Source organism: Canis lupus, chromosome 35, assembly GCF_048164855.1.
Source record: "Canis lupus baileyi chromosome 35, mCanLup2.hap1, whole genome shotgun sequence".
Classification (NCBI taxonomy): Eukaryota; Metazoa; Chordata; class Mammalia; order Carnivora; family Canidae; genus Canis; species Canis lupus.
Window position 1 is genome coordinate 5,375,910 of NC_132872.1, and position 15,635 is coordinate 5,391,544.

The 15,635-nt window shown below is 54.6% G+C and overlaps 1 protein-coding gene across 8 annotated transcripts in view; it reads left to right on the forward strand.

The window, feature by feature from the left end:
• The window catches only part of SEMA5B (semaphorin 5B), a 117,889-nt gene that overhangs the window by 67,398 nt on the left and 34,856 nt on the right, over positions 1-15,635 (forward strand). For all 8 annotated transcript variants that reach the window (XM_072812574.1, XM_072812568.1, XM_072812569.1 and 5 more), the window contains one exon: positions 10,378-10,579. In XM_072812574.1, the coding sequence (XP_072668675.1) occupies positions 10,426-10,579 (154 nt within the window). In that variant the 5' untranslated portion in view covers positions 10,378-10,425. The remainder of the gene's footprint in view (positions 1-10,377; positions 10,580-15,635) is intronic.

Below are 15,635 nucleotides of genomic sequence, written 5' to 3' on the forward strand. Positions count from 1 at the left end.
TAAATAACACCCCCCACGACCCCATCTCCCTGGTCCTGGCAACCACCACTCTAATGTCTCTACTATGAATCTGCCCATTTAAGTGGAATCACATAGTATTTGTCCTTTTGTGTCTGGCTTATATTAATTCAGTCTTAGGTCCTCGAAGTTTATCCGGGCTGTAGCGTGTGTCAGAATTTCCTTCCTTTTTAGGCTGAATAATAGCCCATTGCACGTACGCACCACATTTTGTTCACGGTTCATCTGCCAGTAGACACCGAGGTTGCTTCCCCGCTTTCGGCTGTTGTGAATAATGCTGCTGTGGGTGCGGGTGTACAAATACCTTTTCGAGTCCCTGCTTTCAGTTCTTTGGGGTGTATACCCAAAGTGGATTTGCTGGATCAGATGGCGATTCTACTTTTAATTTATTGAGGAACCACGATATTGTTTTACATTGCAGCTGCACCATTTTACATTCCCATCAACCCAGTTTAGCCAGTTGTGAGCGTACAGGTCGGTGGCATTAAGTGCGTCCACACTGCTTGCACGCGCCGGCACCACCCATCTCTTTGGGAGCACGGGCTCTCCGGGTGTGGAGGAACCACGCTCGGGAGCGTTGAGTGGAATTGGGCCCTCTTTGCAAAGGTTTACGTCGAGTAAGTGAATCTGTCATTGAAACCCCAAGGAAGCCTGGGCCTTTAGCTGGATTTGCCTTCTATTTTTGAGCTGTAGGCATGTTTTCAAATGCAGTTTTCATTTTATACAGCAACTGAATATCTGATAGCAAAATGTTTCCACGGAGAGAGCTTGCCCATGGGGAGGAGAAAAAGAAGGCTGCTCTAATGAATAGATAAGCTTGATTTGTGTTTGGCAACATCCTTAGCATTTAATTCCAGCAATTAAAGTAGGCAAGTCTTTGTTTTCCTTTTCCTTGCAAAAACAATAAAATATTACAGACTGTTTGGGGGGAAAAGCCCTACTCGTTGTCGCACCCCCTTAGTGGGACCACCATCACCATGCATAATGCTTACCTGAGCTTGGTGTGAACACTCATTCGCCCTACTGCACTCGAGCTGCTCTACAACTATGAGCAGCGTCGGGGTCCAATGCACGCATCCCCTCCCCACAGCGGTCCTCTACTTGTGCATTTGGTCCACCTTCCTCCACACATGCGTCGTCTCCCACAAAGTTGCCCTCATGAGGTTCACGCTTGCTTGCTTTCCCAAATGATGTGAACATTCCCTTTGTGTTCTTGTTTCCTGTTCTCCCCTTGTGCGGACATACCTTGTTCATGGGAGCGAGCCCTGGCTCCGTGATCCTAAATACAGAATGACTGGGGACCGTGTGGGAGGGGACCCTCGCTTGCAACAGATCGCCGGGGTGGCCTGAGCCCTGGTGAGAAGCTCACGAGGCTGTGTCAAATAGTGCCATGTTCCTGCGCGGGGCACTGAGACTCTGCAAGGGGCAAGCTCTGCGGCTCTACTGCCTGGGTTTGGATCTGGCTACCAGTTTGCCCTTGTGCAGGCTACTGGACTGGTCTGTGCCTCAGTTTCCCCAGCCGTGGAGTGGGCATGATAACAGCGTGTGCCTCACAGGGTTACTGTATGGATGAAATGGCATCGGGAGCATAGGATACCCCCTGATATGGGATAGCATTTCCCTCTTACCTTCCCACGGTGTGTAACTGCAGTTGGGGGCACGTGGATGAGACGGCAAGGAGGAAGGCCCGTCCCCCATCAGGGCCCGTGCACGGCCTGGGGTTTGCAAGGAATAGACAGAGGAGAGGGGAGCCCAACCGGGACCTGCCCCGTCGCAGAGCAGAGAACATCTTGCACAGGCAGGGAATAGACTTGATCCTGGGAAAGAGGGTGGGAGGGCTCGCTGCTCCCAGGTTCTGCAGCTGAAAACTGCTGGGCAGTCTCTGTCCCTCCCCCACCTGGTCCCAACCTTCCCTCTGGGCCCCAGTCGCCCAGATGGTCTAAATGGGAAGAAAAGAGGAAAATCCGTATCCAATCTGCTCTATTCAGAGCAATGGGAAGGAATCTGCATCTCAATTTTATCTTTGTGCTGAGCTTGGCTAAGCTTTGCCCCCCAAGTGGTGAGTGATGGGTGGGTGGGAGGATGGCATTGGTGGCCCCCGTGGGGGAGTGAGGGGCGCCCCCACGCCCTCCCCTCCTTACCAAACCGCAGACAGAATGCATTCTTTCCTGCTTTTGGTTTCCCCCTGTTTCCTCTTCTTTTCTTTTCCTTCTCTTTCTCTCCCTCTTTCCCAGGCAGGCAGCCAAGGAGAGATTTTGAATGGCAGCAAGGAGGGAGGGGCCGGCCAGGAGGAGCGGTGCACCCTTCTGAGAGGTCCAGGGGCTCCTGGGCTGAGCAGGAAAGAAGCATCCCTGGCCCCCCACCCGCCTGGCCCCTGGCTGTGGGGCCTGTGCTGGGGGTGTGCTGCGGGGGTGCCGGCTCTGGGGTCTGGCAACCTCTGGAATTTCCTTCTCCATAGGCGCTCAGGACTTGGAAAACTGGCTCCCGCAGCCCAAACTCACAGGAGACTGATTTGCAGCAGGAAGAAGTCAGTTTAATAATTTATAGCCCGAAAGTGCTCTCCCTGATTGGGAAGGCAACTCAGGAACCCAAATTAAACTCTGAGGGCTGCTGGGAGAGTGTGCGGGGTTAGGGCTCTGGAAGGTGCCAGGAGGGCTGGGCCCAGTTCTCCTCAAGGGAAGGCCGGGTGTGTGGAGTGGCCCAGTGCGTGGTCTTGGGTTCAAATCCCTGCTCTCTTATTAACTGGCACTGGGACCTTGGGTGCGGCCTTCCTATCAGCTGTGAGTGATGATCTTCGAATGACAATCACAGGGTCATCTCTCGGCGATCTTGCCAAATTGCCGTGAGGTTTTGCAGGGAAAGAGCTTAGCACAGTTCGTGGCACTTCTTGATACACGGAGGCCGTGTTTATTTAAGCCCTCATCCTTAGGGTCCTAGGTTGTCTTTTCCCTTCCGATTACAGTCGAAGTTGTGATTGCAGGCGGGTGACCCGCTCTAACCCATTGCCCCTGCTGCCCGCTGTCACCCGACTTCCCAAAGCTCAGATCTGACCACATCCTTCCACTGCCCCAACCACCAGCTAGGCCTTTTCAGCAGAAGGAAACCTCCTGACGCTTTAGGTTTTTTCTTAAAGTGTCCCCCTGTTTTGGCCTCGGTCTTCCTCTCCAGACTCGGCTCCCTCTGCTCCAATTCTCCAGCCTTGCTAGATTGTGTAAGGATGGTCCAGGGCCAAGTCTTTGCCTGTACCGTTTGCCATCCCGTCATTCTGGAATGCTCTTCACCCCTGATGGCTGGGGAAGCCCCCCCTCTTCTTTCCTTTAAGGAGTTCTCCCTCCTGTAGGAGGCATCTTAGACCTCCAGCACCCGGCATTCCTCTCTCTTGTCTTTCCCAGGGCACCTGGCACCTTGTCTGCAGGCCCCCCTCCTAATCTGCCTCCTGCTCATCTTCCACCCAGGCCTCCATCTGCTTTGTAGGACTGTCACCGGCAGGACATTAGGACCCCTTTGTTTGTCCCCGTCCTGAATGGCTTGGGGAATGAAGATGGTCTCCAATGTTGAGTTCAGCTTCTCCCCACTGCAGGAAGGTTTGGGCAAGTTAGCTCTCCAGCAAGCAGTGGGGGCCACTTTGGGCTCTATGGGGGAGGAGGGGGTTACTCTCTCTCTCTCTCTCTGTCTCTCACACACACACACACACACACACACACACACACTCCACCCCTGTCTCCCTCATCCTTTGCCCCAGAGAGCAAAGGTCCTTCTGTACCTGGGCCTTGCAGCCGCTCTGGCCCTGGCCCTCTGCCCTTCCCTTGCTTTCTTTCCCTCACACTCAGCAATTTCATCCCCTCCCCGGGCTGCAGCGAATCCTCCTCCCACTGTCTATGCTGGGGAAGGAAATGAGCCCTGGAGCAGTCCCGTGGAAGGCGAGGCGTCCTCAAGGGGTGCCTGTGTGGGTGTGCATCCTCTCTCACATGCAAGCACATGCATCACACGCCTCCCAGCATCATTAGAGTGACCCCATATCGAGGACCACAGGGAATTGGGGCAGCAGCGGAGAGAAGGCAATAGAAGCTCTGGCCAATGATTTGGGAAAATGTTTTCCTTATCACTGAAGGTTTCCCAAAATAGCAGGAGTGCTCCAGCTCCCTTTCCCCCACTCCTGGAGAACTCTGCCACCGTGCCAGTGACAAGTGGCTCCGAGACGGGAGGCAGGATGAAAGCACAGGCTCTCGGTGCCCCCTTACCTGTCCGGCCCCAGGCCCTGGGTTGCTGTGTCTGTCCTTGGGGAACTGTCTCCTCTCCTCTATTAAACTGTAAGCTCCTTGAAAGCAGGGACCGTACTTTTGCCAGGCCCCCCCCCCCACCGCTCCCCCACTTCCCCTGTCTGTACAGGCACCAGCGCATAGCGGGTGTTCAGCAAATGCTCAGTGAAGCATCCTATAAACGAGCGAGTGGGTGAGCCTGGGAAGACATTTCAGCGACTAGTGAAGGTTTTGTGCACAGGAAAGCATTTATACGAGCAGATCTCCTAAGGGCCTGCTCCATGGTCCTGAGGCAGGGAGCTCCTAGCCCTGTTTTATGGGTAACAAAGCAGGATCCTCCAGGAAGAGCTACACGGGCCTGGTGGCCCCCTGAGCTCAGGCCTTGCCGTGGTCCTCCTAGCCCTCCAGCAGATCGGGGGTCTCTGCTGCACACCCCCCATAGAGAGACGCCCAGATTACTTTAATGTCAGGTCAGGCTAGAAATAGAAATTCCTGTTTGTCTCAGGCATGTTTGGTTATAAGAATGAAAACCCAGACCGCATGGGACAGGAATGGTGCCTGGCTGGTGATACTTGAGACCTGAACAAGGCCTTAAACAGATGGGGAGTGAGTTACTCATCATCAACAGCAACAATAGCCACCCCCCTATTCCGTGCATTTCAGGACAGGTGCGGTCCTCGGTGGGGGAGCGCCAGAGAGCGACCCTTAAGCAGGCTTCACGCCCAGCGCTGAACCCAGCCTGGGACCCGATCCCACGACCCTGAGATCATGACCCGAGCCCTAATCAAGAGTCGGGCGCCTACCTGACTGCACCACCCAGGTACCCAGGTCGGGGGCTCTTCCGAGCCCCACTCAATCTTCACACCTCTCCGAGGCAGGCGTCCCTAGTGTCCTCGTTTTACAGACAAGAACACAAGCACGGCAGTGTGGTGGGCAAGCGTCACAGCATGAAGTCTGGAGGTGGACAGAGCAGAGCCGACCGATCCTGCCAACCTCCCAGGTCCCACCTTTCCTCTGCACCACAGTCCATATCGCGGGCCTGGGGGAGGCTAATGAAGCCCCTTGCATCCTGGCTGAAGGCCACGGGGAGGAGGAAGCCCCGGAGCGCTTTCCTGCAAGCCCCCTGTCTGGTCTGGTGGGCCAGCAGGGCCTTCGGGCAGGGCCCCCTGCCCCTCAGCACCCACCAGTGCAGAGGCCCCTTTGGGGCAGGAGGAGGCAAGAGAGGACACGAGGCTGTGAGACGCCTCCTGGTCTGACAACTCTGGCTGGCTTCAGCGAAAATGCAAGGTTTTATTACAAGGATCCAGGAGTAGCTCATGGCTCATGGAGGGAGGAAGTAGTCAGACCTCGAGAAGGGGCTGGAATCGGGAACCAGAGTCTGTTAGTATTCCAGGGAGCCTCCGCGGTCTGATGCTGTCACAGCTCTCTGACTTCAGGTGGCCACCTCATCTGCTCCCCCGCTCAGCCCACATGACAGGCGGGAGAAGGCCACCCCACGGGGCCCACGGGGCTCCTTCCAGTTTCCTCCACAATGACCGACCTGCCCCTGGGGCGGGGATGGGGGTTAGACACCCAGGTTGTCGTGGGGAAACATTGATGGGCCTGTTTTGACCGCATTTCCCCCCGGGTGCAAGGGGCTCTGATGGGGAGGGCGGAGGTACACCTAAACCTGCGGGGCGTCCTCTCTTCCACCTGTGCAGGGAGGGGAGATGATTTCCAAAGAAGGGGGACTCCCGGGAGTCCAGCGCTCTGCTCACGACGACCAATCCTAGTGCTCAGGGATGTGGGGTAGGGCACCCTTGGCTTTTGCTAACATTTGCAAAGCAGCAAGCCCTGGCTTATCAGGCTCTGCCCCGACCGTCAGCACCCCACGCTCTAGCCCTATGGCTCGCTGCCCTACTTCTCCTGCCCCTCCTTTGCAACCCTCTTCAGGTCCACTGGCTTCCCTACCAAAGGCAGAGGAGTCCTCGAGGGTGACGGCAAAATAGGCCCATGCCTGGGTCCCCGTCCCGTGGGCTCTCTGACATCAGCCTTCTGGCCCACACTTGCTCTCCTAAGGCTTGCAATGCTCATCTGAGTTAAAGCTCTCCCTGCCTCCTCCCTGACTCCTCCCTGCCTCCTCCCTGCCAAGGCTAGGCCTCTCTCTGGGGGGCTGACTGGTCTGTGTGCAGTGTGCGCCACTGAGCTCTAGCTCTCTCTTCCTCTCTCTCTCTCTCCTCCCTCCCCTGAGTGGAGCTGATCTGGAATCGGGGTCCTGCCCCAGCCCTTCCCCACCCACATCCGTGTGCTGCACCCCCGCCCTTTCCCCCCAGACAGCCAGCGTGCCCTGCCGGGGCCCAGGGGGACCAGGCCCTACTGATCTAGTCGTTACTGCTTCAGAGGGGACCTGGAGGACATAGGTGCCTAAGGGCTGTGGAAATCAGATATCAGGTACCCTAAGGCCCGGGGCCCGGGGAGGGTGGGTGCTAGACCACTCGGGTGAGGGGCTGATGGAGGAGAGGCCCCAGCTAAGGTCTAAAGAGATGATATTTGCACATGGGTCAGGGTCACCCAGGGGATCTGTCTCAGCCCAGGGCCCCCGGAGGCAGCTGGCATGCTGATTGGGATCTGCAAGGGCGGGTTAATAAAGGAACAATTTGCGAAGGTGGGGGCGGGGGTTGGGCTCTCCCCAGCAGCTGAGGATCTGGGGTGGCGGCTCTCCCAGGCCAGGGCACCAGGAGGCCTTAACTCTGACCTTCTCTGCAGGGCGCTCACCCTGCTGCCCCCTCTCGCCCTCCTCCCTCCTGCCTTGTGCCAATGCCCGCCCTGAACGCACAGAGGAGAGGAGGCCCCGTAGCAGTCCACGCACCCGGCAGGGAGGAGGGGACGGAATAGGGGCACAGATAGAAAGCCTCTGGCACAGGGGACGCCCGGGTGGCTCAGCGGTTTAGCACCTGCCTTGGGCCCAGGGTGTGATCCTGGGGTCCCGGATCGAGTCCCGTGTCGGGCTCCCTGCATGGAGCCTACTTCTCCCCCTGCCTGTGTCTCTGCCTCTCTCTGTGTCTCATGGATAAATACATAAAATCTTTAAAATAAAAAAGAAAGCAAGCCTCTAGCCCAGACGTCAAAGGGCGAGAGGAAATCCCATCGCAGCGGCAAGCCCCGGGCGGCAGGGAAGAGCCAGCGGGGCTCTGGGGAACAGCAGCGGGGAGCGGGCAGGCGAAGACCCCTCCGGGAGGAGGCCAGGGCCGGGCCTCCCTCCCAGCGGCTCTGCCCCGAGGGGTGGGCCAAGCTTTCTGCGGGAGACGGGGCCAGGGAGGTGCACGTCTGACCCTGAGGCTGAGGGGCCCCAGGGCCCCCGTGGGATGCGGGGTGGGACAGGGCAAGAGAGAAGAGGTGCTGTGCTGGGCGCACGGTCCGCAGAGTCACGGGAGGATTTCCTCGAAGCCTCCAAGCAACACAGTGACAGGTGTTAGCCAGTCTCGCACATGTGAGAGAGGCAGGAAGAAAATCATCCTGCTCTCGTTTCCCAGACCTGGAGTAAGGTGGCGTCGGCAGGAAGGGAAGAGAGAGGAGGGGTTAGGAGCAAAGGGCCTTAGAGTGGGAAGGAGCCCAGGGGACTCCAGTCCCTGCCAGGCGTTGGTCACAGTCACCTTTGGGATGACTCACCTGCCAGCCCCGGTAGCCGCCCCCCCCCCCCCACTGCCAGTGGAAATGATTCTGATTTGCTCCCACCTCCAGCGGGGAATCCCTGACCTAGTTCAACCTTTTATTTCATAGAAGAGAAAAGTGACTCCAAGGAGGTCACTCCGTGGTTCAGGGACTTGTGAGGCACCTGGTGTCTGCAAGGCTTGGTGACACATCGGATGGGCCAGGGAAGGAGAGAGGTGGTGAGCTGATTCAGAGGGTCCGAGTCCTGCCCCAGAGGAACTGCTGTGCTCCCCTGCATTAGAAGTTTTAGGGAACTAAAACTAGGCCTTAAAAGGTCTTTAAACTTTTTATCGAATGGGCAATATTAAACCTAATTATTAAATTAAACCCTAAAATTTGATTATTTAATAATCAAAACTGAAAATGGTATAAATAAGGTATATATTGAGATGCCTCTATCATGATTTTGCTACTCACAGGTAACCTGCTTTTAAAATCATTTTGGGAAAAAATAAAAAATAAAAAAAAATAAAATCATTTTGGGGAAAAAAATAAATAAAATCAGTTTGGGTTTATTTTCCTAGTGTATGTCAATGCTAATAAAAGCCAGCATAAATGTATGTTCTTATTTCTATCCCCTTTTTTACACAAAAGGCTACATGCTATTAGACTGTTCTGCATTGTGGGGGGATTTGTTGGTTTTTTTTCTTTCAGTTAATACACCTGGAGATTTCTCCCTATCAAAATCTAGAGAAAAAAAACCACCATTCTTTTCTAGAGCTGCGTAATATTCCATTACAAAAATACACCGTAGCTTGTTTAAGCGGTCTCCAGTTGCCAGATATTTGGTCGTTTCCCCGTCTTCTGTTAGTTCAAACAATGTCCCAAGGGATGATCTTACGCATAAATCACTCTGCATATGTGCAGGTGCCTCTTTAGTCTATTTTTGCTTCTCCGCGATCTGTGGCGAAGGAGCAGGTTTCACATTTCAATTTACAATCTGTCGCAGATGGGTACTTATATAAAATTCAATAAAAGTGAATTACTAGAGAGGTAAATTGACAAAAAACTATGAAAACTACAAGCCCCCAAATTGTATTGGATCCATTGGACATAAAAATTACTCTGTCGTACATTACTAGGAGGCTTTTATTTTTTTATTTTTTTATTATTATTATTTTTTTTACTAGGAGGCTTTTAAACACTCACTCTGAATTTCCTGCCTTTATCTTCCCACAGAGTCGTCACAGTGTACCATCGTCATCGGTCCGTGGACCACACTTTGAGTAGCACGGGTTCAGATTCCCAGAAATTAGGTCAAAGGGTACACGCCTGTGCCATTTTGCCAGAGTCCTCTCCGTGGTGGGTGTACCATTTGGCACAGTGGTTTGTGAGAGTGCCCCCTTTCCCACAACCTCGCCAAGAGTGCCTTCCACCTTGGATTTTTGCTAAAGTGATGGGTGAACGGTGCTTCTCTCTAAGTTTTAATTTCTGTTGTTCTTATTTTGAGTAGAAATAGTCCCATTCATATATTTTTTTTTAAAAGATCCCATTTATTTATTCATGAGAGACACAGAGAGAGAAGCAGAGACACAGGCAGAGGGAGAGGCAGGCTCCCTGCGGGGAGCTCGATGCAGAACTCGATCCCAGGACCCCGGGATCACACCCCGAGCCAGAGGCAGATGCTCAACTACTGAGCCACCCAAGGGCCGCACCATTCATATTTTTAAGCCCTGTTTGTATTTATATTCTTTTCCCAAGGATTGTTGATCTTTTCCCTCTTGAGCCTCAGGAATTATTTCTATACTCGGAATATTAGTCCTTTGTCTGTGATATGTGTTGCAACTATTTTTTCCAGTTTGTCATTTGCCTTTTGATTTTGCTTGGTGTTTGTTTTTTAGGGGAGAGGGGCCATGCAGAAGGTTGGGGTTTCGTGTAGTTAAGTTTGTCAATCTTTTCTTTAACAGCTTCTGGATTTCGAGTCATGGTTCTCTCTTCCAAAGTTATAAAGAATACTGCCCACATTTTCTTCTAGTATTTTTATGGTTTTATTCTTAACACCTAAACTCGTCTCTAGTTGGAATTTTTCCTAGTACAAGGTGTGGGTTCTGGATCCAAATTTATCTTTTTACAAATGGCTACCCACTTGTCCTAGCTCCGCTTATTAAAATCCCTAGACACCACCTTTATCATTAAAACTAATTTTAAACCATTTGGGATAATAGAAAAAGCTCTATAATTTGTCAGTTTTATCCAGAATACCATTACAGGGGAAATTAGCTCTCAAGATGTGATCTATAACTTCGTGTTACTAGGGCAAGGTAAAGTGTAAGTAGCATAAGTCAAAGATAAATGTATTTAAGCAAACAAACGAAGGAAACCGGTGGGACCTCTCACAACCATGGCTGAAGCTGGGAGAAATGGGCACGGCTGAGGGAACAGGTGGTGACTTTCAGTATTTGCTTTGCAGATCTTACCCAGGCTGCTTCCAGGAGCTGGGACTGCAGAGGGGCCCACCATGGTGTTCCCCAGACCCCTGGCTGTCACCCTGTTGCCGCCCAGCCTCACGCTGCTGGTGGTCCACCTGTCCAGCTCCCAGGATGTCGCCACCGAACCCAGCAGTGAGCAGCAGCTGTGCACGCTGAGGGAACACCCCACCGTGGCCTTTGCGGGTAAGAGCCGCGTCCCACTCCGTCCTTTATTGAAGGACTTAGGTCTGATTTTAGTCTCCAGACAATTTATTTAAGCCTTTCATCCTTATTTACCTGGGGGAGGAGGGCGACCTTCTCTGGCATTCCTGCTAGAAGCGGGGCTGTGGGTGCCCCGGGGGGAGTGGGCAAGGGTTCGTCGGCCGTCTCAGCTCTAACTCTTCTGCAACCATGAGCTCTATTTTGTAGCTTCCCTGGGAGGCAGAATGAAGATGAGTCACTGCTTAGGAAGTGCCTGGCGATCTCTGGAAACTTCCTGCTGCTCTAAGACCGTTGCAGGGATGCCTGTCCTCAGGGCCCTGGGAACCCAGAGGGAAGGAGGCCTCGATGACTAATAATTCCCTTTGTCTGTCAAGGGAGGGCATAAGATGTCCTCTTAAAGTGTTTCTCAAACTGGGATTTGTGAATCACTGGACATATTCTGAGAGGTCTATAATTTCTCAGTATGAGTTTCTAAAATTAATGTATATATTCCATGATAATTTAACTTCTAAGCAAAACACAAATATTGGAGCAGCCCGGATGTTTTCCCATGACCCGGTGGCCAGTTTGGGGCTCCCTGGTGGTGCTCTGATCGCAGCACCACTTCAGGATCCATTGAGTGGCAGCTCACACTAGAATCTGTGGATGTAGCTTCAAGGGTCGCCAGGTTCTTAAGTCCCTGCCCTGTTTCCACATCACGATAACCCTGGCAGGGAGGCAGGGCAAGGGCTGTCACCTCCTTTTACAGATGGGAGGGCTGGGGCATGCAGGTTTGGAGAGACTTGTTAGAGGCAGGCCTTCGCGGTGGGCATCCAGTGCTCTTTCTACTCCCCATGGCAGAGGGATCGGGGCTCCACCTTCAGGCCTCCCAGGCAGGAGAACGAGAAGCTGCCCTTTGGGGTTCCACACAGCTAGTCCAGGGGGGCAAGGTGGAAACCAGAGCAGCAGAAGAAATGCAAGAGTCTGAGGCTGGCATGGGATTTGGGGGGGCGGGAGGGGTGGTACGGACAGGAGTTGGGGGTGGCAAGGTGGGGAGGCCGGGGTGTGCAGAAGTGTGGGATCCCCAGCTGTGGGCTGGCTCCTGTCTCGGGGAGGAGAATTTGCAGCTGTCTTCTCAGTGCTGTCTTGTTTGAGCTGAGATCCAAGGCTTTGAAGGCTTAAGTGGATTAAAGTAAATTAGCGATGTCCTTAAGCCTACAAAACACGGCGTACACTCTCAGACTCCTGATGGCTCCCAGAGTTCTGGTGGCCGGGAAGGGAAGGACCAAGTGGGGACAGGAGTGGGATTCTGGGGGCTGTCGTCTTGTTGGACGCCCTGTGGCAGCTCCTAATGAACCATTTCCTCTGCGGGCCTGGCTGATTCTGGGACAGGGACAATGGGAGGCGAACAAGGGAACTCCTGTTTTACCCCCCACCCCCCAGGCTGGTCTGTACCAGGGCAAATGGGGCAGGCGGTCCAGGTAGTGGAGAAGTAGAAGTTCCTTGAGTGCCTGGTTTCTTTGGTTTCATGTTTTATTTTATTTACTTATTTATTCATAAGATTGTATTTATTTATTCATGAGAGACACAGAGAGAGAGGCAGAGACCCAGGCAGAGGGAGGAGCAGGCTCCTCGCAGGGAGCCCGATGCAGGACTCGATCCCGGGACCCCGGGGTCACACCCTGGGCTGAAGGCAGATGCTCAGCCGCTGAGCCCCCCAGGTTTAACCTTCGGGTGCACATCACCTGAATGAAACCAACCTCCCGCCCCATCTTCTTTCCGAACGGATGTCTGAGGCTCAGATGGACCTACAGGGCTGACGGGGAGTAACTGAGGAACCCCCAGCCCCAGCACGCAGAGATGGTCCGTCGCCCCAGACTGACCGCCCTGGGGACAGGTGTCACCTCTGCTCTTCCCGCCCCCCATCCCGGCTCGCCCGGCCACCCCCCAACTCACCCAGGCCTCCACTCGACAGCTTTGGGATTTCCTGTCCATTCAGCAGATTTGTCCTGGGCCCTACTCGACATCGGGGACCGAGCTGGGGGCTGCGGGACTTGGGGGGTGAGCGAGAGTCTCCTCCAGGTGCTCCATCTCTCCCTTGGGCCTTAGAGGTCGCCCGGAGCGGGACTGGGCCTCTGGTCCGCTCACAGCTGTTGGCGCCCGTGGGTACCCTCGAGAGGCTCCGTTCGTGTCGGGTGATGGGCTGTGTCCTGGGTGCGGCCTCGTTCCAGAGAAGCGGCCCCATAACCCAGGCCAGTGCCGGGCTTCCAGAAAGCCCTCAGGTGTCGCATGTTATTTCTGACCCATCAGTAGGTTTCCAGCCCCGCACCCCGAGTTTCCCAACCCCCACCCCCCGACCCCGACCCCGACCCCGACCCCCGACGGCTCTGTGAATAAGGCCCGAATGCCCTCGAGGAACCGCCAGGTGCCAGCCTGGCAGGCATGTCCCCGTTCCCTAAGGTTACATGTTCTCCCGTGGGCTTCCCGGGGGTGGGTGGCACCTGCGTGGGCTATTCCCTGGGCCCCGCAGGAGTCCCTGGGCCGCAGGGCTGCGGGATGCGGTGAGGCCGGTCGGGGTTAGTCCTCCGAGTGGGTAATTGAATTGACTATAATTAAAATCACAGGCGCGTCGCGGAGAATGTCATCTTCCTCCTAGAGTCGCCGTCCACAGCCTCCGCTGCACATGGAGCTCAGAACGTGCGTGCTTGGTGTCTTAAAGGCCTTCCCTTGGGCCGCTGGCCTGTTTCCTAAGACGAAGCAGCTCCTGTCCCCAGACAGCTCCCCCGGGACCAACCTGCTGCACCTGCTGCCTCCCGGCCCCCTCGCCCCTGTCCCCTCACCCTTGCCCCGTCCCTTTGGGGCCAGGGGAGAGGGACAGAAACCCAGAGGGGCTGCCCCCCTCCACTCCCACCGCTGCCCCGGCCTCCCAGTGCCATCCCCCACCCCTGCGCTGCTTCGCCTTCCTTTCTGCTCCCCTTTCCTCCCCGGGGGAGGGCGGGGACCTGAGCGCAGGCTGGGGCTCAGCAGGCCCCGGCGGGGCTCCTCCTGGCTTGCTCACGCATCGCACCACCTCTCCCCCCACAGCGGGCACATCCCTGTCGGCGGGAAAGAAGGGAGCCAGAGCGTGACCCAGCTGCTACTGTTGGGGAGCCCTCAGCCTGATGGGACAGCCAGGCCCCTCTCCCCTCCCCAACACATACACGGAAACAAACTTGAGCATATTCAGAGAGATGAAAACGCACAGTGTGAACAGAACAGACACGGTAGAGAGATTATGTAATAAAATAAAATCAGGGTGGAGAGGTTCTGATCCAGGAAGCCTTCCTGGAGGAGGAGGACCCTTGGCTTAGTCTCTAAGGTAGTGTATACTCTTCTACCAGGATTTCTAAGTGGCCCTGAGGTCAACTAAAAACCCAGCGCACCTGACTCCAGATCCACTCCTCATACCCATATTGCGTGGGTGTCATTGCACGTTCATGACAATCCTTGCTAACCCGTAGTCACCTGCTGAGGGCAGAGGCAGACCGAAGGGTTTGCTACATTTTGCTGCAGAACTTCTCTCTCCTTCTTCTTCTTCTTCTTTTTTTTTTAATCGTGCATATCACAGTTTTCTGAAAAACATCCAGCTCACAAAACCTCGAGTTCTCCGGGGAGCGATTAAGTGTTTGCCTATCGTGCAGAAATGAAGGGCTGCTTTGACTCTGGAGTGGAGGGATAATGAGCCATGATTTATTCCCTTGGATTACACAGATACGCACACACATACACAATCCTCTGGACCTTCTGTGTGCCAGTTGCTAATGCACTGTGGGGAGCAAGCACAGGGCCTCACGTTACTCCCTCATCGCTGCCCCCTTGACGGGAAAGCTCTGTGGCCCACAGCTCGATGGTGCCCCACGGCTCTCTCGATGGGTCAGTTCCCTCCGGTGCACGGGGTGTGAGGATGGGATGGGAGGGTCTCCAGTGGGAGGGAAAGAGGGAAAGTCGGCGAGCACTGCTCTTCGGGTGTACCTTCCTCAGACCACGCCCCATCCATCCAGAGGGCCGTGAGGTCTCTGCCCACCCAGTCCCCATGGTAGGCTTTGGCCTTCCTTGGAGACAAGAATAGACACTGACCACCCACGTGCAGTTTCCGCCACCTCCATGGAGCCTTGTCTGAAAACTTGACTCTTCTTATACAAAAAGGAGTTGAGAGGGACACCTGGGTGGCTCAGTTGGTTGAGCGTCTGCCTTTGGCTCAGCTCTTGATCTCGGGGTCCTGGGATCGAGTCCCGCATCAGGCTTCCTGCAGGCAGCCTGCCTCTCTCTGTGTGTCTCTCATGAATGAACAAATAATTGAAATCTTAAAAACAAACAAACCAGAAAAACCCAGAAGGGAGTTGAGAATTACTCATGCATTCACTCAACTCCTTGCAGGTGCTGGGCGGAGCCTACAGCTCTAAGAAGCAAGATCTTCCCTACCCTGCCCCCCGCCCCAGCAAAAACAACGGGGCTAGACTCCCAACAAGAAGGGGGTTTGATGGCAGTAAAGACCTTACCCTGGCCTGAGGGAGTCAGGGAAGGCTTCCTGGAGGAGGCCAGGTGGGGATGGGGGCGAACAGGAACTGTTCCATTGAGGGAGCACAGAAGGGCAAAGGTTTGCAGGCTCTGGTGGGATAGATCTGCACAGTGTTCTAGTTTAGTGTGGCCGACGTGGTGGTTTGAGGGGGAATGTAAAAGTGAAGCATTATTCTCTCAATGAATCGCTGAATAATTGACGTGCCAGGCATTCGATTGGGAAGCCAGGGAGTCCAGAACCCAAAGGCCTTCACGGGAGTTGCAACTTATCCTTGGGGCAACCGGGAGCTATTATAGGGTTCTAAGCTGGAGAGGGACATGGCCGGACTTGCAGCTGGGAAAGATCGCTCTGGTTGCCTTGTAGCAAGTGGACCAGGGGGGCGGGGTGGAAGCCAGGCTAGATGGGATGCCCTTGGCACCAGTCCAGGCAGGAGGTGATAGTACCTTGGATGGGGGTAGGATGCAGAGGGCAAGGGGACGGAGTTCTTGGAGGTGGAACCCC